At 38.2% G+C, this 25449-nt stretch overlaps 1 protein-coding gene across 2 annotated transcripts in view; it reads right to left on the minus strand.

The window, feature by feature from the left end:
• Positions 1–25449, minus strand: part of gabrb4 (gamma-aminobutyric acid type A receptor subunit beta4) — a 116772-nt gene that overhangs the window by 9362 nt on the left and 81961 nt on the right. For both annotated transcript variants that reach the window (XM_036143366.1, XM_036143365.1), the window contains 3 exons: positions 20821–20888; positions 19554–19774; positions 3453–3535 (listed from right to left, as the gene is read on the minus strand). In XM_036143366.1, the coding sequence (XP_035999259.1) occupies positions 3453–3535; positions 19554–19774; positions 20821–20888 (372 nt within the window). The remainder of the gene's footprint in view (positions 1–3452; positions 3536–19553; positions 19775–20820; positions 20889–25449) is intronic.

Here is a 25449-nt window from a genome sequence, read left to right on the forward strand (position 1 = left end):
GAAGATGCACAGGTACATCTAAAAAAATTCAACATTATGTAAAAGTGCAATATTGACCCAGATAATTGGAATAAAGTGAAAAAGTTTATCATTGTATCACACCCTAATCGGCAAATCAAAAAAGCCTGCAACATTTTCCTGAGCCTTTAAACAGTCTCTCCATCTGGGTCAGTATGCGACACAATCATGGGGAAGACTGCTGACTGGACAGATGTCCGGAAGACAGTCATCGACACCCTTCACAAGGAGGGCTAGCTACAAGAGGTCATCACTGGAGAAGCTGGTTGTTGACAGAGTTCTGTATCCAAGCATAGTAACAGAAAATTGAGTGGAAGGAAGAAATGTGGCAGGAAAAGGGGCAACAGGGAGAACCACAACCTTGAGAGGATTGTCAAGTGGAACACATTGAAGAATTTCGGGGAGCTTCACAAGGAGTGGAGTCAGTGCATCAAGCATTACTACACACAGAGGAATACCAGACATGCACTACAAGCGTCTTGCACTGCAAAAACGGAACTAGAAAGAAGTAAAATGTTCTTAAATGTATTTGTCCTTGATTTGAGCAGGTAAATAAGATGATTTGCCAATGGAATAAGAATTTTGCACTTAAAATAGGAACAATTCATCTCAATCATCTTATTTCAAGTGCAGTATGTCTATCTTATTTTAGGGGTCAAAATACTCATTCCATTGGCAGATAATCTTATTTACCTGCTCAAATCAAGGATAAATACACAAATTTTACTTATTTTTAGATCCGTTTTTGCAGTGTGTTGCGCATGGAACTGGACTGTTGCTCAGTAGTCCAAAGTCTTGTTTTCAGATTAAAGTAAATTCTGTATTTAATTTCAAAATCGTGGTCCTGGAGTCTGGAGGAAGAGTGAAGAAGCACAGAATCCATGTTGCTTGGAGTCCACTGGGAAGTTTCCAGTCAGTGATGGTTTGAGGTACCGTGTCATATGCTGGTGTTGGTCCACCAAGGTTTCTTAGGTCCACAGTCAATGCAGCCATCTAGCAAGAAGTACTTCGTGCTTCCCTCTGTAGACAAGCTGTATGGAGATGCTGATTTCATTTTCCAGCAGTACTTGGAACCTGCCCACACTACAAAAGGTACCAAAAGCCGGTTCAATGGCCAAGGTGTTCCTGTTCTTAACAGGTCAGCAAACTCCCCTGAACTGAACCCCATGGAAAATCTATGAGCTGCTGTCAAGAGGAAGATGACAGACACCAGACCAAACAAAGCAGATGAGCTGTAGGCAGCTATCAAAGCAATCTGGGCTTCCATTACATCTACGCAGTGCCACGTGTTGATCACCTCTATGCCATGACACATTCATGCAGTGAGGAGACCCCACCAAGTGCATAGAAATGGACATGATGTTGGTGCTTAAAACATTCTTTTTTGGTTGGTCTAATGTGATATTCAAATTTTCTGAGAAACTGAATTTTTGTGTTTTGTTTATCTGTAAGCCATAGTCATCAAAATTACAAGAAATAAAATGAAATATTTTACTGTATAATGAATCCCTATAAATTAACAGTTTCATTTTCTGAAATTACTAGCAAATATATTGCACCTTTACGCAATTTTCATGTTTCTTTTTTGTTTTAGATGTACCTAAATTTGACTGCACCATAAAGGCAGCTCCGGGTAATTGCCCTCTGATCAGAGGAACTCAAAAATACCAATGTGTTGTCGGATCCCATATGTTGTGAAGTATTTCAGGGCTGGTTGAATGATGCGGGCAGCCGGATTTGGACTTTAGCTGTTTTTTTTTCTCCAGTAACAGTGATGCTAACGCTTTACGTTGTTTCAGGTGAGTAATTTTGTCAAGTGTAGAGGGAGCTATTGCTAATGCTGTTTGAAGGTGTGTACGCTGACATAGGTTTTAGTTTGGTCCAGCTTTCTCTCTCCAACTGTAGCTGCATGAGGAACCTTAATGTTCCCAAACAGCAGAGCTTAGTGATAGATGGGAGTCCTCTGTGTTTTGTTTTGGTGGTGCTTTTTAAAGTTACACCACAGAATATTGCATCACATAGTTTTGCACATAAAGATACTGATCCAACAAGGCTGCACACATAGTTTTGGTATGATGTGTATTGTGACACCCCTAGTAAACAGTCAAATTCTTTGTGGTTTTATCTCATCATGAATACAGCTGTTCTGCGAAGCCCTCGGAAAGACTGGGAGAGGAGAGCATTATTCAGAGAACCAGCCAAGAAACTCTGGAGGAGCTGCAGATACAGAGAGCCAAGTGCGTACAAATCTGTGGACATTGCAACCAAAGGTGATGCAGCCCATAAATTTGGCCTTTATGGAAACTTGAGAAGAACAAGGCCATGGCTGGAAGAGAGCAAAAATAAGTCCTGTGTCCAGTTGGCCACAAGTAATGCAGGAGAGTCTAGCAAACGTGTGGCAGAAGATTCCCGAGCTGAAGCAGACCAGGTTGGAAATAACTGACCTGTATGCGAAAACCAAACACTGCTCAGACTTTTCCCTGTTTTAAACATGCTGTGGGCAATATGATGTTCTGAAGATGAGTTTCTTAAGTGGGACAGAGAAGCTCAGAGTTTATGGGAGGTGCTAAATGCAAGGAAATACTGAAAACAAAACTTGTTGGTCGCCACAAAACATTTAAGAATAGAGAAGAGATTCACCGTCCAGCAGAGAATAAACCAGTATCCAGAGCAAACAAATGCTCACCACACTTCTTAAGTTTCTAATTCGTGAAACCAAATTAAAGCCAGTGTAGTGTTTTTTTTTTCTTTCCTCATAACAATCATCTGCGACAGACTGGCGACCTGTCCAGGGTGAACCCCGCCTCTCGCCCAGTGAACGTTGGAGATAGGCACCAGCAACCCCCGCGACCCCATGAGGGATAAAGCGGTTCGGAAAATGGATAGATGGATGGATAACAATCATGTACCACTTTTGTGTCGGTTGATCACATCAAATCCTAATTAAATAAATTGAAGCGCATGGCCGTAACCTGGCAAAATGTGAAAGGGTTAAGGTGCATGAAAACATTTGCATTTTGTAACTAATACAACAAGTAGAAAAACACATTTTGATCCAAGATGATCAGTGATGCTTAATGCTATGAATTCTGTCCAAAGACCCCAAATTGTCGTCAGTCGCCCAGCGAGGATCAATGTCTGCACGCAGGCAATGTGAACTTCTTGTGTAAAATCTAATACACTGCATGTTGCACATTTGAAAACATGCCAGCTATTTTAAGAATCTCTTCCTTAAATTTTCTGACACATATGAACAAAACACGGATGTACTGATGTCCTGAAACCGTAGAATGACTTCAAGGTATTGATCAGCCAGAAATGAATGGCTTCATCCTGATCACGTCATGTGCTTTCAGGGGTTAATGAAAGCAGAAATCAATTTGGTCAAAGCGATAAAATGTTAAGCGAGATATGCATTCATTTACAAAACTCACAGCTTTCGATTTCCAGAGTGCAGTTCTGCTCATCAAGAGGGTACCTCCTTAAGTCCATCATGCAGGCAGCAGTAGTTGTTATTCTAAGGACAGAGCAGAAAGACATGAAGACACGGGTCAATGTACAGTGTGATTATATCACCTTTTGGTGCAGGGAGAAACAAATCTTCAGCAACATAAACCCAGAAAAACACCAGTGCATATGTGACTCAAAGGTAATGATTTTGATGTTGTTTGTTGAAAAAAAAAAAAGAGGTCTCTGCAGCAGTGGAACAGGTCATGTAAGCTTCAATGCCTATAGAAATATGATCACAGAGCCTTGAATGGATTTGAGTTGCTGGGAAACGTTTTCATTATTTTAAAGTCCATTAAATCCAAGAGACATCACCGATATCAACATGTCAGAGGAGATCTCACCTCTCTTCTCTTTAAATAAAAAAAATATATAATCTGTACATTTCTAAATTCTCGTCCATACGACAAATATTTTGCATTTTTTTTAAAACGTCTGGAAATATACCGCTTTAAATCTCACATTGCTTTGCTTCAGTTTTTATTCTTGACAGCTGTTATTTATTACCACTGTCAAGTAGCGGCTTTCTGCAAGGTAGCGTTAGAAAAGATGTATGCATAGCAGTTTATTAGTGTCAGTAATAATTTCCAGCCGCCCGGGAAAAAAACAGCTTTTGCTACAAATTACACATATAGGGGTCCTTTGCATTTAGCTGAGACATTTACCCGTACAGCACATTTTAGCAATTACATTTTTGCTGTTGATGCCAGCTGCTATGTGTTCATCATACTGGCTTTCATTACCTTTCTGCCCGCTCTTGCAGTTGCTTTAAGAATGAATTATGCCCCACCCCACCCCAAAAAAGCCCTTATATTTTACTCTCATCGTGCGCGTGTCAAAACCCCAGCATCGTGTTCCGAGCCCAAGTTTTGATACAGCACACATCCTTTTCGTTTGCACAGGTGATTTAAAAAAAATAAATTTACAAAGTGGCACTCCTTAAAGGGAGCAACTTGTTTTGCGTTTTATTATCAATCATGCTAGCCACAAATGCAAGGTTGTAAGGTTTTGCAGAGCTGCAGTAAGCAAATGTACACAGCCATGTACAATACCTAGAATTACTTATGCAGGAGATAATAAGCTGTTTGCCTTGGAAATATATTGCTCGAATACAGAGTCGGTAAATTGTTCACGGTGGCTTGCCCAGAGTTCTGTCTGCAGGTAATTGGAAAACAAAATATGTTCCGCTGAAACCGATTCGGGCAGATTTACGCAGAGGCATGTACGCCTTCTGTGACCATGATGAGAAAAATGCTCTATGAAGACAAAAGACAATAATGCATGAACAAAAAAAGTGTGACAGGTATGAGCTGCATTCTGCTGCACAAGCACAAAGCTGCTCAAACTGCATTCTGTTCTGCTCTACTGCACTGCACTCTCCTGCTGCCTCTCAGTGTTTCCCTGCTGAGAGCTACTATTGTTACACATCATGACGAGATAAAGGCTGATTATACTAATAAGAAGGGTCACTTGGCAATCAGGGTTTCAGGCCAATTGTTGGAAGGAAGGATAGATATAATTTAACATGTTAGCGGAGAGATGGCATGTGTGGGACTCTGACAGCATGAGGGGCCGGATAGGCTTTTGAATCAGTTTTGACTTGACTACAAAAAAGATCTTAGTTTAAGCAAAATGTTCTTTGTTGTAATGATAACCTTATCAATTAGCACCAAATATTTAACTGGGGATATAACAAAGAAGCCCCTGTGTGATTAAAAAGAAATATCTTCCATACAATATATCAGATGACAGTTGTCATTGCAAAATCAAGGTTTGCAAAACCGGATCGCAAAGTACTGCTTAGATGCATTTGGGATTGTCATCGCAATATTCAGCAATCGTATCAACAATGTTTTCCTAATACCGTGGAGTCCTAGATAATAGATTATAAAGATAGCAAATGTAAATGCATTGTCTGCCTAATCAAAAATGTCACTATGCTAACACATAAGGAAAAAAAAGCCTCTTGATTCTTGAGTTATCATTTTAGGGGCTTTCAAAAAGTGCCAAATCCACCGGAATACCTAAATGTGCTAGATAAAAACGTTGTACAAAGATTGTTCACTAAAGTGAACAATCTGAATCAAATCAACTTCAACAGAACTAGACTGTATGCAAATTATGTATGAATTACACATGTTTGCAAAGTGCCTTGGAATGACATATATATATATATATATATATATATATATATATATATATATATATATATATATATATATATATGTAATGTTAGTGAGTCAACAACTAAAATTCTTATTTTCAAAGGTTTGGTTACCAGAAACAAACAGCAGAAACCTACAATAAAAGTGTTAAATGTTTTTCTTCCCACAACACTGTGTCAGTCAGTATAATCTGTTTAAATAGAGATAAGAATCCAATGTAATATCTGAAAGAAAATCTCAAATGTATAATTACTGTAGATGCAGTCAACACCTATGCAAATCCAAATAAACACCCAACTGTGTTTGACAAAGTGTTTGCTTTATTAGTTATAAATGGGCTTAACTGAATGAATTGGACAGGCGACTCACACAGGGTGTGCCCCACTGCTGGTACAAATTTGTCTGGAAAAGGTTACAGAGCCATTTCTACGCCCCGACACACACTGTGCAGTTTCCAGAATCATGCAGGACTTGAACGTGTCACACTGTGCCACCTTGAAATAAAACTTTAATGGTAACCCCTGTTAGATGGTAGATGGAAGATGGCAGGCTGCACAGCTTGCTGCTGCAGCATAATCATCTCCAGCATCATGGGTGGCTCGTCCAATTATTAGGTTTAGGAGACAATTAATTTTTCACATTGTAAAATAAGTTTCCCTTAATCAACTGGATTGCCATTTGAAAATTAAAATTTGAATTACATCATCAGGTTTTTTTTTTTTGTCTGATATCAAAATTTGTTTAATGATGTGAAACATTTCATTTAGATGGGCATCTTTAGGGTAAACAAAACTTGTCATGGTAATGTTACTTCAAGCTAACACACACAAAGACAGAAAATGTTGTAAAGGCCATGTTAACAATTGTTGTGCAGTAAAAAAATAATACTTTCAGTTCTGCATTGAGGTTTTTCAGTCGTACTGCTATCTGTAACACTACTCATCAGAATTTTTTTTCAACTGCCGTCACAGTCTGGTTGTGTGGTAGATTTCCCAATATTCTCTTTCTAGATCCTTGTTTGTCATGATTTTGTACAATACAGTGCAGATAAGAAAATACACTTAAAATGAAACAGACTGTCTGTGGTAAAGACACAAATCTCTCTACAAACGCAGCTCCAGAGGGAAAAAAAACAGGACTCAACCTAAACCCTGAAGGACCTTGTGTATGATTTCAAACACCATCACCCTGTTGATTGAAGGCCCAAATCCTCGTATCCTCATATAGCGAGGCAGGAGAAAGACGGCAGCGGTATGGAAGACAGCTGCCTGAAGCAACGGACAGAGATGAATTCCTGATCCCTTGGCAAAAGCCCACCAGAAATAAAACTGACTTTATATGTGGCAGTTAACAAGTCAGCAGAGAGTCATCACTTGAGCAGACACAAGTTGGGACGGCTCACAGAGAGGGTTTGGGGTTTGGACTTGTCAGCAGATGTAGGTCAGCAAATTACAGTCCCACCAGAGATGATCTGCAGCCTAAAACCTGAACAGCAGTCTGACGCTTAGGACACATATTTCTTTGAATATTTCAGCTTATTTGAGTGATTTGTTTATGTGTCTCATGAAAAACAACACATAAATATACTAACACATATTAAGTCCTAACAAAGGCAGGAAAAAGTGATTTAGGATATTGGCTCGATAAATTCAAGAGACTTTACACAAGAGGCAAACTCCTGGTATTTCTGACCAAGCATTAAGCCAACATAAAACAATTATTTAAAAAGAAACTTTAGATCGCACCCTGATAAAAAAAAAATAACATCATAGACAGGGAACTTTTTGTTATGTGTTATCAATATGTTTGAATCCCACACAGTCTACTCCTGTACTTATCTCTATGTGGTTGCTTCCCTACCAAAGAAGATCATTGTACTATCAGAGGCACTTGGCTTCACAAACAGAGGAACAAACGAGAGCCGAGTCTGGAATAGAAAGAAAGAAAACACAATCTGGTGAGAGCTTAGCTCAACAAAGCTCCTAATACTCTCAGGACTCAGTACACTATCAAACAGGCTCCGTCGGTCTGCTAATGATGAGTCAGAGGAGTCTTTTCACAGGCAAGGTAGCACTACTAGCTCCACCATTTTAACACCGCTGGACTTGTTTAACTGATATTAAATGTTGTTCTCAAACACCTAATGATCATTTGTTTTGATAAGTTTAGATAAAGGCTCAGATCACAAGAACAATATTTTTAAAGACATGTTAGGGTAATGAAGGAATTTCAGATTTGGAGACGCTATCTGGTGATTATACCTATCTGCACATCATTGCTCTTCCATCTATCTGTATTCCTACATATTTTTCATATAAAAAGGTTAAAACTTTTTCACACTCAACATTCCAAAATTTGCGCTCCTTTATGTTCATTTACGATTAATGAATGGAACACAGAGGAAACAGAGAAAACAAGAACACTGTCATTTAACATGTGTCAGGAGTTTCTGAGAAACTCAGAAGAATTTTCTCCAAACACAACATGCCAGTAAATTTTAGACGTAACAACACTCTCAGAGAAAGGCTGGTTAATCCTGAAGACAGAACACCCGAACCACAGCTGAGCGGCGTTGTATATGCAGTCCAATGCAGCGAGGACTGCTCTGACTCCTACATTGGACAATCTAAACAACAACTACATGAACGCATGGGACAGCACAGGAGGGCCAGCAGCTTAGGGCAAGATTCAGCAGTCCACTTGAATCTCAAGAACATAAGGCACACTTTTGAAGACAGTGATGTCCAGATTTTGGACAGGGAGAACAGATGGTTTGAAAGAGAGGTGAAAGAAGCCATGTTGGTCAAAAGAGAAAAGTCATCACTAAACAGAGGGGGGATATTGCTATTCCAACTCCCCAGTGTTTACAGCTCAGCCCTCCAACACATTCTGAAGAGATAACATCAGCAGTCTCGCCATGATTCAGTTGACCAAGTACTCCACTGACACCAAGCAATAGCTTCTAATGACCCAGGACAGTGACGGGTGGGCATTGATTTGCATCTGACTTAGAATGTGCCTAGGAGGATGGGCCTCCATGTCCTTTAAAAATAACAGTGAGCCATCAGAATTAACAAAGACTCCTGGATAGGTGTAGAAAGGTTTTCAGAAAGAACTGAGCGAAAGCCCAGTTGCTTCCCATTTATGCCCATTTGCTGTTGCAGTGACCCAAAAAACTGAGAATTTGCACAGGCATTCTGCTATTTAACTTTTTATTTTAGTGAAGACAATATTATGTTCTGACTGATACAAATTGAACGCGGTATTCGACCCAGAACATAGTCTTGCATCTTTAAACGGCTTATTGCAGAGATGATATTACATAGACAGGTGATAACAGAAGATAGGATATTCCTGAGACAGGTTGACCAGATGATGATGATGACAGAGACAAGCAGAAGAAGGCAGACAAGAACAAAGAGGCTGGGCAAGAATCGTGGTCAGACTGCAGCCCAAAGTCATGTCCAGAAATAAGAAGGGCTAGGTATCCCACAAGGCCACGGTAAACAGGGAGTCCAAAAACAGAAACTGGTCAAAACAGGTGATGCACTAAATGCTGGATGTCTACACACATAAGACTTTCAGGCGATCTGGCAGAACATGACTGTGGGTGGTAGGTATAAAAAAGGTAAAAAGAGTCCCAGGTGACATAAATACTAGATAATGAGCACAGCACAGGTGGATTGAATTAAGTAAATTGGCTGGGACTATGGAAGAGAGTGACAGACCGAAATAACCATGAATGGAGCTGATTTTTACTTAACTAGAATTAACTAGAAGGGGAAAAGTGAAGAAATGCAGTAGCAAGGAAAAGCATCTAACAATTCTAAAACAAGAAGTTATTTTTCTGGCAAAACCCCAACGACAAAACTGACAACTGAGAATGGCAAGACCCTTGGAACATAACAGAGAAGGAAAACATGAATCTAAATCAAAACCATAACCAAACACCTCCAAATCACAACATATTAATTATTATTATAAAATATAAAAGGAAAAACACACTTTTCAAACGTTCTGCAAATACTGTTTGACTACATAACGACAAAACAAAAGACAAAACTTAATATTTAGCTTTTCTGAGGTTAATAAAATATTACACCTGACAAATCAGATTTACACATAGACATTAAAATACCCCTGTTTATTATTATTCTATTGGTTTGTGTTTCAATGACAATACCCATGTCAAATTAACAGCAGAGCCGATCTTCTCCAACCTTTGTTCACTGAAAACTTTCCTGCGGCCGTTGGTGATAGCATTACAGATAGAGTAGTAGAATAAAAGGTGAGCTTGCTGTCTCTATGACAATAATCCCTTTGAGGATGCTAAGAATTCCCATTTGCGTATCATTCTCCTACAAATTGTCTTGCATAACGGCACACACGGAAAAACATTTGCACCTGCTTTTCTCTTTTTACACACGCAAACTGCTTTGCACCTGGTATAAATATAAGCATTGCATACGCTAATTGGTTTGCACATGTTTTAATACACGCAGTCCTTCAGGCTCCCAGAAAGATATTGCTTTTAACTGTTATTTTACAGCAGTGGAGTAAATTTGTCTTCTTTTGGAGCCAGTTAGATAAATCTAAACACACTGCTGGAAAAAAACAGAAACTATAGAATATTACTATTCAGTGCCAGATCAGTTAGATAAAAAAAGTAGAACAGAGTTGTGAAAAAGAGAGAATGTCAGCTCAAATTTGAAAAGGATGCAAAAATAAAGCTGCTTGATTAAGGCAACTGATGTTAAAATCACAATAAAGAGTCTGCCTTTAGATAAGGTGAGCCTAGAAATAAAGGTAAACAAAAGAACTAGCACATTTCATAGTGACGGAACAAAGAAACGCACAAAGAGTTTCATTGTGGGTATGACTGTCCTCGGTTTGCATTCTGCCGTGCACAGACTCATCAGTGCAGCGGGGACATTGTACAGCTGACCTTAAAATGCATCACACACTGTGTGAAACAGTCAAAGTTGAGTCCCACAAAAAAAAATTAGTTTTTTTATTGGGAGGTAACCAAGGCCAATAAGAGGCGAACAGACAAAATGAGAAGCAAAAGTTTGCAAGTAAGTTAAAGGGTCCAGTGAAGTTCATTTTCTATGTAAAAGCTCGGTTTGTGTGTTGCTTGGAGAGTCAGGAATAAACTATGGGTGAGGGTTAGGTTACTACTACAACAACAAGGACAGAAAAAAGCATCCTTAATTGAAGCAATAATGACCAAAAAAATCATTATAGGAAATATAAAATAAAAATAAGAATTACAAAGTAATTGCTACAGAGTAGCAAAAATAAATGAACAAGTAGAGGTAAATAAATAAATAAATAAGTGCATTAATAGTGGGGGTGAGGGGGTGGTTATTAAATGCTTTAACCACTTGAGACTGTCGGTTCCGGAGGAAGCCTTATTTGGTGCAGAGGGTGAAGCAAAGATACCCGTTGGTACACCCTGGCCCTTCCCCCAATTCGGAGGCAACTACTCAACTATATTGGCCAACACAGACATCTCTGTACTGTTATTTTGTTGCCATTGAAAGGTTGCTAAACGTATGGGACCCCTCATCTTATGTGATGCATTAAAAAATGAATAGTAGAGTTGGATACAATTCCCACCATGCATTTATATTATACATAATTTGATTTCCCTTCTTATCCTTTGTTTTATCTTTTGTTTCCTAATGTAAAAAGAACATATAATTTACTGGTCAACAGAGAGAGAGAGAGAGAGAGAGAGAGAGAGAGAGAGAGAGAGAGAGAGAGAGAGAGAGAGAGAGAGAGAGAGAGAGAGAGAGAAAAAGAGAGAGAGAGAAGGAAATAATCTATTATCTGCAGGCATTTTCCACCAACTGATTTTGAAAAAGGGTTATTAAGGGTACTTAATCAATAAATTAATTAACTGATTAAAAACAATAGCAGTAAAACGGTGCGTAAAAGTACGGGATTCGTTTTTTTCTATGTAAACATTCATCTTTGCTTTATTGACTGTACAGGGCATTTAGGTTTACATTCAGTTTAACGGGTTCTAAAAATGTGTTACAAACATTGATAGATAAAGTAATGATGTCTTTCAGATCAATTTATTCAGTGAGAAAGTCCAAATGTTAATATGTAACAATTTCTTTGATTTCCAATTAACAACAATTGTTTTCTTGGTGATAAAGAAACGAAGAGTGGCTCTTTGTATTTATCAGGGAAATTTTCGAGTTTTGCAACACTGCTCAGCAAACAGAGGGTTGTTGAAGCAGGGATTCTGCAGCTGAGAATGATGAAGAGTTTTTTGGTTGCTGATGTCTAGAACAGGTGAAGTTTCTTGAAGGGAATTATATAGATTTTGTAAGAATAACACATTATCATCTGCATACAAACAGATTTTATGTTTGATATGTCTATCCCAAATTCCTTCCATTTTAATCATTTTCTTTATTGCTAAAGTGGTTTAATGAAAAGGGCTGTTAAACAGGAGAAAAGAGAGCATGCTTGTCTGGTTCCTCTGTGGAGTATGAAACTAGATGACATTACTTCATTGGCACGTATTGTGGCCCTCTGTAAGATATACAGTGTTTCATACATCCAATGAACAATTCTCCAAATCAATGTTCTGTAATATCTTGAGTAAAAATGGTCCCTTTAGTTTGTCAAAGGCTTTCTCTGCATCCAATGAAACTACTACAGTTTTAGTTTAGATGTATTAATTAATTTAAATAATTTATATGTGCAGTCAATTGGGTGTCATTTTTGAATCAAGCCAGTGGTCTGGGTGAATTAGTGCAGAAACGTTTTTTTTTTTTTTTTTCTTCATCTGTGCTCTAAGTGGTTTGGTAATGATTTTCAGATATGTATTTATTAAGGAGAGTGGACAGTAGCTAGAAGGTTACATCGGGTCTTTATTTTAAGAATCGCTGCTATGTCAGCTGTATTCATCTTGTATTGTACTTTAGAATCGGATTTCTGTTCATTTGTTAGCTTATTGAAGAGTGGTGGTAATATGGTCCAGAATGGTTTATTATATTTCTTTTGAGAACATTTAATATAGTTTAGATTAATTATTTTCCACAGACGCTTTTCCTTGCAGGGTAGCGAGGGCTAATGCCTCTCTCCAGTGGGTGTTCGTCAGTCCATCACAGGACAACATACAGACACACAGGACAAAACAACCATGCCCAAACTGTCACAGCTAAGGGCAATTTAGAGACCAATTAACCCAGAGACAACCCATGCATGCACGGGGAGAACATGCAGACTCCGCCTGAACCCAGGGGTTGAACCCAGGACCTTCTTGCTACAACGCAACAGTGCTACAGTGCAGCACTAGTTTGGATCATGTTCTAATGAATATAGCTGAACGTAGAAGAATTTAACCAATGCTGATCTCTTGGGGATTTTGAACTGTTTCTCCTGTTGAATTGTAAAATAGCTGGAATGGTAGATTTGCTTTTGTTAACTTTTAAGCTGATGTGCCTTGTAATTTCCTGCTCCATTATTATCTTGGACTTATCATTTTCGTACTTTGCCCATAAACATGGAATACTCTACAGCAGGATCGGAAACTATTTCCATGTGAATCATCATTTCTTTTAAAAAAAAAAAGAAAGAGAGAAATTGTGTTTTGCAGCTTGCTCTTGTTTTTAAGTCATATTTTATCATCTTATTTAATTGAGTTGAATGTTTTAATTACTTGTATTGTTACTGTGTTTGTAAAACTGTATTTTCTTTGTAGTTTTTAAAAAAAATGTCTCTTTTAAAAATGAGATTTTGGATCTCAATAACAATACCTGTATAAACAAAGGTTAAATAAATTGGAAGTTCTCATATTTAATTGATATACTGTGCTTTTTGTGGCTAGTAAAAATAGTTGATCAGGACAACTCATGTTAAAATCACAATAAAGAGTCTTTAGATATGTAAAGGCTAAAAATAAAGATGAGCGAACGAACAAGAACATTGCACAGTGACTGAACAAAGAACCACACAAAGAGATTCATTGTGGGTGTGATTGTCCTCGGTCTGCATTCTGCCGTGCACAGACACATCAGTGCAGAGAGAACTTATTTAAATAGTCGGCCTTAAAATGTATCCCACACTGTGTGAAATAGTCAAAGTTGAGTCCCACAAAATGTAAATGAACCAGACTGAAGCTACAAACATCTATTGTTACATATGCCTTTTGTTCTGGATAATAAAAAAAAAAGAATCTGCATACAACCCTCAAGCAAAGTCAAACATTTTAACAAAGCGCTTTAATTATATGCTTGCAGGAGGCTTGTAAAAGGTCCTGGTACACCACTGGATGTAGATTATGAGCTGCCGCTAATTACAGAACAGTGCAAAAAAATGGTCTGGAGGACAGATCCAAGGGCTTGATGTCATCTGCCGTGCGCCATCACTGCAGAGAAACAATCACCAGAAATGAGTTCTGTTTAAACTTCTTGATATTTACTCATTAATATAGAGCTTGTTTTTATCCCCTGGAAACTAATTTCCTGGAATCCTTTAAGAAACAGAAAACCCTTCACAACTCAAATATAATATATAGGAACTGCTGATCTCATGTAACTAGATTCGCTGCTTGCTGAACTGCAATGTTGAGGCGGTCTGTTTCAAATAATACAGTTGCTCCAAAGCAACTGATTGCACTATATTTTGTCGTTTTTCATATCTACAAACATTCAGGACTGCAATTTATGATTAATTAGATGAAGAATAATAGATAGTTTATCAATTTCACCCAGGTATCTACATGAAGCTAACATAATATCATTTAAGGAGGGATGGATTTTTCCATCCCATAAAGCCTGTCGACATAATTATATCTTACACTTGGTTTCTGCTGCAACTATAGCCGGTCTATTTATAAAGCCAATGCTTTCTATTCTATAACATGCAATTAGAGAAAAGTGGTCATTTTAGCTAATAATACATTTTTGATGATCGTGGCAGAATGCCTACACGCTAACACGACAGTTAAACGAGTATCACTGCTATTAAAAATTGGTTCATGTTGCAGCCACAAGCATTGCTGTGCTATATGTGTCTGGCCAGCACAAAGTAAGGCACAGTTATAAAGTGGAATTAAAAGGATGAAGTTTTTAGCAATAAGACATCTGAAAAGTGTGGTGTGTGTTCTACTTATCACTGCACTTATTACAGCAGCATGTGTTGGGGTATGTGTCCACTAGATGGGCTCAAACTCAGTCAGATGGGCTGGTGAGCAATATTCAAGCCCTGTCATACATTGTCAGATTTGTCCAGGACTTGGAATGGGTTATTCTAACTAGGAATAAACTTGGATTGAAACTATTCCACTGTGGCTCTTAATGTTTGCTGGAAGGTGAAGCTCCAACCTTTACCAGAAGACCTTTGCAGACTTTAAATGATTTTTTCTCAGATTTCCCTTGATTTAACTTGATCAATTGTGCCATCATTTCTGATGAGTTTCATTGCCTCTACTGGGCAAAAGCATCCACAACTCATAATGCTACTATGAACATAAATTACTTTGGGGACGGTGTATTGCATGAAAGTTCCATTTGGGAATCATCATTGTGTTCTTTGGTCTTCATAAGGCTGTTTGACTAATATTCTCCAACAAATCTCCAAGGCCTTGACATAACAGCTGGGTTTGTACTGAGATATGGATTCTAAAAGCTACTAGTTGCACCACACTCCATTTTGGGATATCAGAGTAATGGGGGCTGAATAAGAATGTACGCCACACATTTTGGATTTTTACATGCAAAAAAAATGTTGAAAACTGTGTACTGTTCTCTTCCAACAACTCCACATGTATGCACTACTTTGTGTCCATCTATCACATAAAATCCACATAAAACGCAACCATGAAAAAAATGTGAAAAAGTTCAAAGAGTATAAACATGTTCCTGCCTGTACGTGGCGACAATGCTGATCAACTTTTTTGTTGAGTGATGGAATAGGGATGTTGGCCAGGTGTGGATGCGCTGTACTGTTAACAGGGAAGCTAAAACTGAAATTGTTCTGCACATGCAAAGTACCACAACCCACCCCCCACCCAGTTCTGCTATGAATTCCCACCTGGAGCCCTAATGGTTTTTTCTGCCTTGCTTGTACTTCCCTGGTTCCAGCGAAGCCTTCGGGAGGGCTGAGCAGAGCAGCTGGTAATGTTTGTTCAGATCAGATGGCGAACTGCAAATTAGCCCAATTCTAGAATGCAATTCTCCTGAGTCCCTACTGGCTTTGATTAACAGTGGTGCAAAGTTTTTTGGTTTTTTTTGGTATTTATTTATTTTTTATGTTGAACACGTCTAAAAGACTCATTAACACAAATGCTGCATTTAAATGCTACAGAACTGTTTATTCAATTTATGCTGAGTTGGCCTATTGCACCTTTTTTTTTTTTTACAACTTGTGTTCAAAGTTCCTTATCTACCAGGCACATGTTTTTACCATATACTAACGAAAGGAGATGCTTACCTACTACATGTAGCAAAGCAACATTTATTTATTTTTTTCCTGGGTCAGACATCCAATCAGGTTAAACGTTTCCAGTTTCTGGTCACATTTCCATCATATTATTTAATATCTTTACCAAAAACTAAAGAAATGTGTGTAAACATCTAAATTTGAAGAATATTTCTTCTGAAAGGTCAGTATTCTGGCCTTTAGGAAATAGAAATAAATGTAGAAATCGAAAGTCACCCAAAGCAGAAAACCTTTAATCTGATTTATTGTTATGTCTTTTTCCATACTTTATGTATATATCTGGTTTCGACTGTAACCTAACCTGCAGAATTATGGCATGTTTGTCTCACATAAAAAGGACAAAAATTCCACACCAGTGAAGTGGCCTTTCTATCTGCATTACAATAATAGTAATGATATAATTAGATTTTGTCTATTATTAGAATAGAGTCAACAGGTCAAAGTCACTAAACGTGAATTCCAGTAATAACTTATGAACTTGTTAGAAGGTGTTTCATCCACTTCAAAACATTCTGGGATGAGATTACAGAACTTAAACTTGATCTGAACTTTGTCGCTGCTCTTTATATTTAGAAATGGAAGAAAACATACCACCACACTAAAATGAGCTGACTTAGAAAAAAAAATGAATATTAAAATAAAAATCAGCTCTGATTTTTAGCAAACCTGATCTGACTATCTTAACACCCATGGGAATTTTGTCAGCTGCCATTGTTCACATTTGCTGTTGACCTAAATGTTTGTTTTGTCAAAGTGAGATTTTTACACCTTTTTTTAAGCTTTCAGGGTCAGTGAATCTGTGCTTGGATGTGTCTCTTGCTCCTTCAGAAACATTGAGTATATGTCTGAGGTCACATTAGAGGAACTTTAGCTTTAAAAATAACACTTTGAAGACTGCTTGCTGGTGCCAAATATAAATCTGTCGTTTTTTATCCTGTGAAAACATGCGTAATAACAGCGAGGAACTTCTTTTTTTCTAGAGCCACAGGTAATCTCATTGTCTTCTTCTTGCTCTCATTCCCTTTTCCCAACAGCAATTGGGCCAAATCATAGTCTGCACCATCTGTCTATTTTGGAAAATAAAATTGTAATCACTGTGTCATTACTCATTTAATATAAGTGTATCCTTCAAAATACTGGTGATATAATACAGCCTCTTGCTCTCTGTGGTAAGGGTCAGAGGAAGGTGAAGAGTATCTTAGCATGCATGAAACATTTTTTCTGTGTCCATACTTTTTTTTTCTCTCAGACACTTCAACTTCCTGAATTATTAAAGCTTTGCAAGCTTTTCCAAGAAATGCATCATCTGACGATTGCTTCATAGTCCAGGATTGCCTGGAGGTTGCTGTTGAAATAATGCGCTCAAACAAGAATTTCACCTAAGCCATCATTAAGTTTATGTACAAATATCACCTTTAAAGGTGCAGTAGCTCCTGCTGACATATTAGTTGTTATTTTTTGGCATTTTACGCTTTGTTTTTGCTCAATTTGTTAATAAATAAAGCCTTACGTGTTTTTTTTTTAATGACAGAGGAAGTACAACACTGTGCATGCACAGCAGGGGATAAAACAAGAAAGCGGCTAACGACTATTAGCTTCTCCCAGCGAAACAATGCAGAATGGTCCAAGATCCAGTAAAAAAAATGCAAACAAATATATGATTCCTAGAAGGAAAAGACTGGAAAGTCGCTGGGAATACAGTATGAATGTTGAAGCAGACGCTAAGCCTGCTGAGAACTAGATGTGACCACAGAGTTGATTGACGTGAGTAAATGTTCTGATGAGGCTCTTAAAGTTGTTGTAGATCGTTGGTCATCGATCACGCCAAGCTGCCGCTTTATTGAGCGACATTGCAGAGGATCAGGCTCAGTCTTTATTATAGTATTTAATACTGTTTTATTACTATTTTTATCAACAAAAATTATCATCAAACCATTATCAGGATGGAGGCTTGGTGTATATACCTTTCTTTTATCATGATCAAATGGTTTTGGTCTTTTTATGAGCATATGACGTGGCTATATACCTTTAAAAATTGTTCTTTTTATTTTTTTATTTTTATCTGTAGTAACAGTCCTATATTTAGTGGTCTTCATCAATAGTTGTTGTGGAGAGCTAAAGGAGTAACTTTCTTTGCACTTTCTATGCTTTTTGATTTCATTTAAAGGAAGTTATTTTTGATTTTGTTTAGGCCACTTATTGTTGACCTATTAAATGTTAATCCATTTAAAAAGGCTGAAAATTCAAGGGATCATTTAATCTCATGTCAATTCAAGGTGCACATCCAGTTTTAAATGGTACTTTGTAACAGGAAGCAGTCACAAAGACATATTCACCATTTTTACTTCATCAGCTCTGGTTTAACATCAGGAGAAAAATATTAAGAATATTGAAAAGTTTGCAAAATAAGAATAATCTTGCACTTTCATTATTTTCTGTTGGATACTAAACTACTTTTTATCAATGAACCTGCTCCAGATATTTTTATTGTATGGTCAGCAGTTACTAGATTGATTTGATGAAGTCTAACAAAGTTCATATACGAAATACAGCAGGATATACAATTTGGCTGCCAAAAAAATAGCACTAGATAAAAAATGAAGAACAATGCATCTTTCAGGTTATGTATTTGGTTTGGGATATTTTTTTTTTTTATTTCTGTTTTTTATAACATGACTTATACTGTTTATCTGATGTAGATAGTTTTATTTAGCCCTTATTCTTCCTTGGTCTTCCACATGTCCTGTCTATGTTGATGTCAATTATACTGATGTGTCACCATGAAGGTTTCCTAAATAGCAGCGAGTAAACAGGACAGCATATCCTCCAGCCTAATGAGGAAAATATAGAAGTCATTGGTTCTGGTCTGACAATGCAAAGTTAGGGTTCAGCCTCAATGAAGCTAAAAACTACAAACCATGTCAGTAGGCAGTGTGCATTATCAAGCAGTGTTCTACTATCATAAAACGTTGTAAGAATTTTGGGATTCCTTTGAATTTCAAAGCTTCATAAAACATTTATAGAAAAGTTATCGAAAAGGAAGCAAATGCCTTTACATAGACCAAAAGTTCTCCCAGGAATGAGTTCATGACTGAAAGGCCAAGAAAGAAAGTAAATGCTAAAGATTTAAATTAAAATTATTTAAAGTAAAGCCGCAAACTCCAGTTAGTGAGACATATAGTTACCTAAAAACTGTTTTTATACGCTGTTCAGATCTGCTGATCATACTAAATCATCTGAGAGTTCAGATGCATATATAGTTTAATTGCATATTTCATAGACAACATAATCATTCATGTAACCCCACCTTCTGTTAACCATGAATGTCGCCAGATACAGCTATTCTCCTGAACACCACCTGACAATGCACGGAGAGCCAAACAGTTTTCTTCCTCTTACCTCAGCCCATATAGGACAGTGCCATCAGGATGCAGTCGGATCATTCTGTTTTTCACAGTCACCCCGTGAAGAAAGGACTTCTTGTCATTAAGGAAGTAGGTATCAGGGAGCCACAGCTGGTCTGCTACACGGTTGTCCAAAGTCAAGTTTAGGTTCAGCTCCCCATAGGCCAAACGTTTGTCTCTCCAGCTCTGCTGGAAATACATTGTGATAGTGTAGTCCTGTGAACAAGCGAAAAGAAATTCATATGAACAGGTTAGATTAAAACATGTGCCTGTGTGAGATGTGCCAGGCCTTTTACAGTCAGTAAATATTCCCCAGCAGAGAATCTACAAAAAATATTGTTAGGTTTAAAATCAGAACTGAACAAAATTAACAAAATATAATCAAAGAAAAATAAAACGTATTGCAAATTGGTAGTTTTTGGATAAAAAAAAATGCCCATCCATGGAGAGCTGCAACACAAGATAAAATAAAAAGGGTAAAAAGAGACACAGGTGGATACCTACATACAAAATGATATGTTTGTAACAAATAAATCTGAATGCATCAGTCAATCAGAAACACTGCTCTGTGACTAAAACTAGGTGAAAAGCTATACTGCTAAGCACCGTAGGCTGCTTAGCAGTATAGCTACACTATACTGTAATGAATGGATCATTCCCCCTTTTACACAAACTGCTAGTTTCAGTGCCAAGGAGGAAAGGAAGGAAGGAAGGAAGGAAGGAAGGAAGGAAAGAAGGAAGGAAGGAAGGAAGGAAGGAAGGAAGGAAGGAAGGAAGGAAGGAAGGAAGGAAGGAAGGAAGGAAGGACGGACGGAAGGAAGGAAGGAAGGAAGGAAGGACGGACGGACGGACTGAGCTCTACTGTGACTGATTTTGTCACTGGGAGAAATCAGAGAGGAGCTGACAGACAGAGTGACATTCCTCCCTGGACATCAGCCATATTGTATTTTTCTCTGCACAGCCTGTCTCTCTGACTGCCAGCAAACTAACTGTTGTTCAAAAAGATATGTTCTTAGTTTCATTCTCAGAACCCCCTGCGTGATCAAGTATTCGCTGATGCACTGATTGCTTCATGTAGTCACCCTGGTGTCTGTGTGGATAAAAGTGGATCTCGCTTTGTTGGTCTCAGAGTGATATACTGGGCAACAGGGTTGTGGACATCATTTAAAGCCCTCCCAGTGACACAGATAATGTCAACAGTGACCCGTGGATGGTGGGAACAAACACAAGAATGACCCAAGAACAGGGAGAATGTAACTCACCATGTTTACTTCTGAGATGGAGTCGATGCTGGCTATGTTGATGCTCATTCCTACAATGACTGGAGGACCTGGGGGAGCAAAGGAACACCTGTTATCAGTGGAAATAAAGCAAAGCATAAGCCTTGACATCTTATTTGTTTTAAAGCATGTTTAAATAAGTTTTTGAAACAAAATGTTCTTTTTAAGCTGACCATAGGTGTTCCTTGTAAAAAAAAAAAAAAAAAAAACCTTCAAAAGAAAACCTTGGAAAAATAGCAGCAATACCCTAATATATTTTTGGGAAGTATATTCAGCAACTCTGGACACCTAGAGACTGAAACTTTTGCCCATTTGTTACACAACTGCTCCAATTAAGTCAGATTAAATAGAGATTGTCTATAACCATCTGATTTCAAGACATATTTTCAGTTCAGTTAGTTTGGGACTTTGACTAGACCGTTTTGACTCGCAAACTAGGGTTTCACCTAAACCACTCCACTGTAGCGCTGGCTGGATGGTTTTGGCCGTTGTTCTGCTGGAAGGTAAGCCTGTGACCCTGCCTCCGGTCTTTTATATTATTTAACAGGTTTTCATTCAAGTTTGACTTTATTTATGTCCATCAATCCTCCTATTATTATTTCAGAGCGGCTTCTCTCTCTGTCAATTAAAGAAAAATATCCCTGACACTGCCACCACCATGTCTCATTCAGTTCAATGCAATTCAGTTTAATTAACTTATATAGCACCAATTCACAATACTTGTCTTCTCAGGGTCAGTTCTATCAAATCATACAGACAGATTGGTTAAAATGCTTTCTATCACAGGAAACCCAGCAGATTGCGCCACGTTGCCACGTTCACCCCTCCTAGATGAGAACGTAATGACATGCTAGGCACATTTTCCTGGTGAGGGCAGTGTGAGTTCTCTGCCAAATATAACGTCTCACATTTTGGCAAAATACTTACATTCTGGGGCTTTTGACCAAAACACCTTCTTCCACATGTGTACTGTGTCACCTTCATGCCTTTAAATTCTGTTACGCCTTTCTTTGGGCAAGGGTTTTTTCTTCTTGTCACTATTCAAAAAAGGCTAAATTTATAAAGTGCACTACTAAAAGCTATCCCATCAATGGATTTTCCTACTTAAGTTTCGGATCTCTGCAGCCACTCCAGAGTATCCAGCTAGCAACTGAGCCCTGCCTGTAAGTTTAGGGGAATGTCTAGGCGAGATCATCATCTTCTCCACAGTTTTACATCATGGCTTAAAGGACCAATAATTCATTTTTCACCACTAGGTGGAGCTTGAGCACTGTCTGTAGTGTAGACCAAAACAAGATGTGTACCAACCCACACCTCTCTCAATCTCCACAGCCAAACAGCATCACCTTTCAGAGGAACATGTCTAGTGAAGAAGTAAGGAACTCATAACTTTACAGTGCTGTTAGTAAGAGAACATTTTCATCCAATGGTGGTGCTCTCCGCCATTGTGTGCCTGGTGGTGGCATTTTATGGGCATTGAGTGGGTAAGCCGTTAGTGGCAACTGTTCACGTGCATGTACGTGCATGTACGTGCACACACATGCACGTACATACATGCACGACCGGCCCGGCAATATAAACAGGAGATTTAAGAACAACACAGAAGAGATAGTGTGTGACATTTAATAATAGTCCATCTGAAAAGATACCTGTAGTTCTTCACAAAACTATTTTTTTGTTCTATTTATCTAAAATAATGACATTTTACCTATTGCTCCTTTAAGGAGAGTGCAGATATAAATAAAAAACATAGAAAAACTAATCCTGCTTTAAACGTCTTCACAACTTTATTCTTGACCAGAATCTGTATTTCTTTGCCCATTTTATGCTGTTTGCTCATGTCAGCTCTATTTAACATACAATTGTGCACTCTTTATGTGTGGAAGTTTAAAATGGTAAATGTATGTAAATATGTTTGCGAGGCTTTACTCCAGGTCCTAAACGTAAGAGAAGTCGTATTCCTCACGAGTCAGGAAAGACAAGCGGTAGATTTCATGTCCAACCACAGCCCAAATTACTTTATTTTGTATAAAGTAAGGCAATGGCAGCATGAACAAAACACAGTGTGAGAAATGCATTACCCTCAGAAGCTTAACAACTTACCCAGAGAGAATGCAGTCATCCGTGCTAATTTCTATGTTAGGAACCCATGTTAGGGAATAGGAGGAGCAACCATTCCTCATCCACATAATTACTGTATGTGTTGCAGATATGTAAGCAGTTATGCGCGAATACTTCCCAAAGTGTACAACAACACTCAGTCCACTTCAGTATGCAGACAAATTGTTGTTTACAAGTATAATCCATTCACTGCATCCATTTAACCAGCAGCCAGTGAGTACAGGGGCTGTGTGCCTGGGTTCTGCATGAATATTAACTGAACAAAACAAAACAGAAAACAAATGGGAATATAAGCAAGTTTAAGATTTTACAGGATGTGGAAAAGCCAATTGCATATTTATCCTATATGTTCAATAGGGACATGATAAGTCACCATGAGGGAGCCTGGGTTTATGTACCTCTACCTAATTCAAGTTGGCTCAGTTTTTTAAGCAAACATGACATTTTAGTACTACAGTGGTAACTCTGGCTAAAAGACAGGTCACAGAGAATATATACATAATATCTCTTAATGCCTGACACCCCTGTTAAAAAAGAAGTCAGAGCCAGGATTTTTGGATGGGAACAGATGTGTCTGTCACTCTCAGGGACTTATCTGTACAAATTAGAATTTCTTTTCTGTGCATACGCCTGAACACCTTTCCCCGCTCCCTTCTTCCTCTCCTCCACTGTCACCGTCACTTTGCCTGATCAGGCCGCAAAACACAAAATGCTGACACTAAAAACAGAAAGTACATAAGTGCACAGCAAGTGTGGCAGAACAGAATCAGGACTTTCTTAAAATGTAACTCAGTTTTATGGTAGAAAATGGCATTTTTATGGGAATCGTGATTTTATGGGAATCATAAACAACACAGGAACAGCTCAAATGCTGGAGGATTGCATATGAATATGAAGTTCAATTGTGGTCCCATCCAGCCAGGACACCTTCTTCAAATGTTTGTCCCCACATGCCTTCAAGCGTGCTTTACCGTAATTTTTCGGACTATAAATTGCTCCGGAATATAAATCCCATTAGTTGAAAAATGCATCATAAAGAGGAAAAAAACATTTATAAGTCGCACCGGCCTATATGCATGTTTTTACACATTTATTTCACACAATCCAAGACTAAAAACTGACATTTAATCTGGTAAGCCAATTTATTAAATTACACAGCTGCATCCACAACCGGCTGAATAACATGGAACATACCTGGGAGGATGAATGGGGTAAATTAGCAACTCCAACCAGCAAGATTTTATCCAGCACATTTGAGGTTACACTGAAAGATGTCAAAATGACGCTTAAATTAGACCGTGAGCATACCGGTGCTACGTGCTAAGCTAACAATACGACACAGATGTTTAAGAGCAACATAAAGCTCAGGTGCATCCGCTAAATTGTAATCCACCTAGACAACAGACCTGTAAGTTAGCGCTAACTGTTATTGTAATGGAGTTTTTGTCACTTTCTGGGCCCTTCGAGCTGCGCCACACAACGCTCACCTGTGTGAATGTATATTGAAACAGCGAAACAACATACAAACGTGTTCAGTCTTTGTTGTCTATAAGTTAACGTTTCAGTTAATTTTTAAGTGGTACATGAGCAGCGTATAGTTTTCACAAGCCTTGCGAGCCCTCTTGTGGCTATAGATGGTAATTTTTACTCCTTGGTTAATGCTGGTCAATTTGAATTGCTATTTAAATTTTATATATAAGTCGCACCTGAATATAACTTGCAGGATCGGCCAAACCATGACAAAAAGTGTGACCTATAGTCCAAAAAATATGGTATATTGGCACTTTTTAGGGCTTTCTATCAATGGTGGCTTTCCCAGGACCATAAATCCCAGGATTGTGCCATGCTCTGGATCTCTGCAACTCTTATAGAGTTGCCTTTGGTTTGGCTGCACTTGGCTGCTTCCTCTGTAACTAATGCTCTCGTTTCCTGGCCCATCAGCTTAAGTGGACAGCCATCATTTCTTGGTAGGTTTGCAGCTGTGCTATACTCTTTACATCACTGGTTGATGACTTGATCATTGCTCCATGAAATGTTCAGAGCTTTTGGCATTGTTTCATCACCTAGCCCTGGTTCAAACATCACTTTCTCACTGACCTGTCTGCTGTGTTCCTTGGTCTTTACTTATCTATCAACTTTCTGAAGCCTTCAAAGAACAGCTGCATTTATATTGAGATTAAATTACAATCAGATGGTTTCCATTTATTAATTCAGTTGATTTTGAAGACAGTTGGATTAAGTACATTTTATTTAGTACTTTTAGAATAAGCGGGTTGACTGCAAATGCATGCCACACTTTTCAGATGTATATTTATATAAAACACTTCAAAAGCAACGTACCCTACTGCTTCTGAATCATTGACTACTTTTGTGTTGGTCTATCACATAAAATCAACACTGAATATGTTGATGTTTGCGGATGTAACAAGGCTGACTGTGGAAAAGTTATGAGGGGGGATTGATACTTGTGCAAAGGCATTGCAGTTTGCC

This window comes from Fundulus heteroclitus, chromosome 11, assembly GCF_011125445.2.
Source record: "Fundulus heteroclitus isolate FHET01 chromosome 11, MU-UCD_Fhet_4.1, whole genome shotgun sequence".
NCBI lineage: Eukaryota > Metazoa > Chordata > Actinopteri > Cyprinodontiformes > Fundulidae > Fundulus > Fundulus heteroclitus.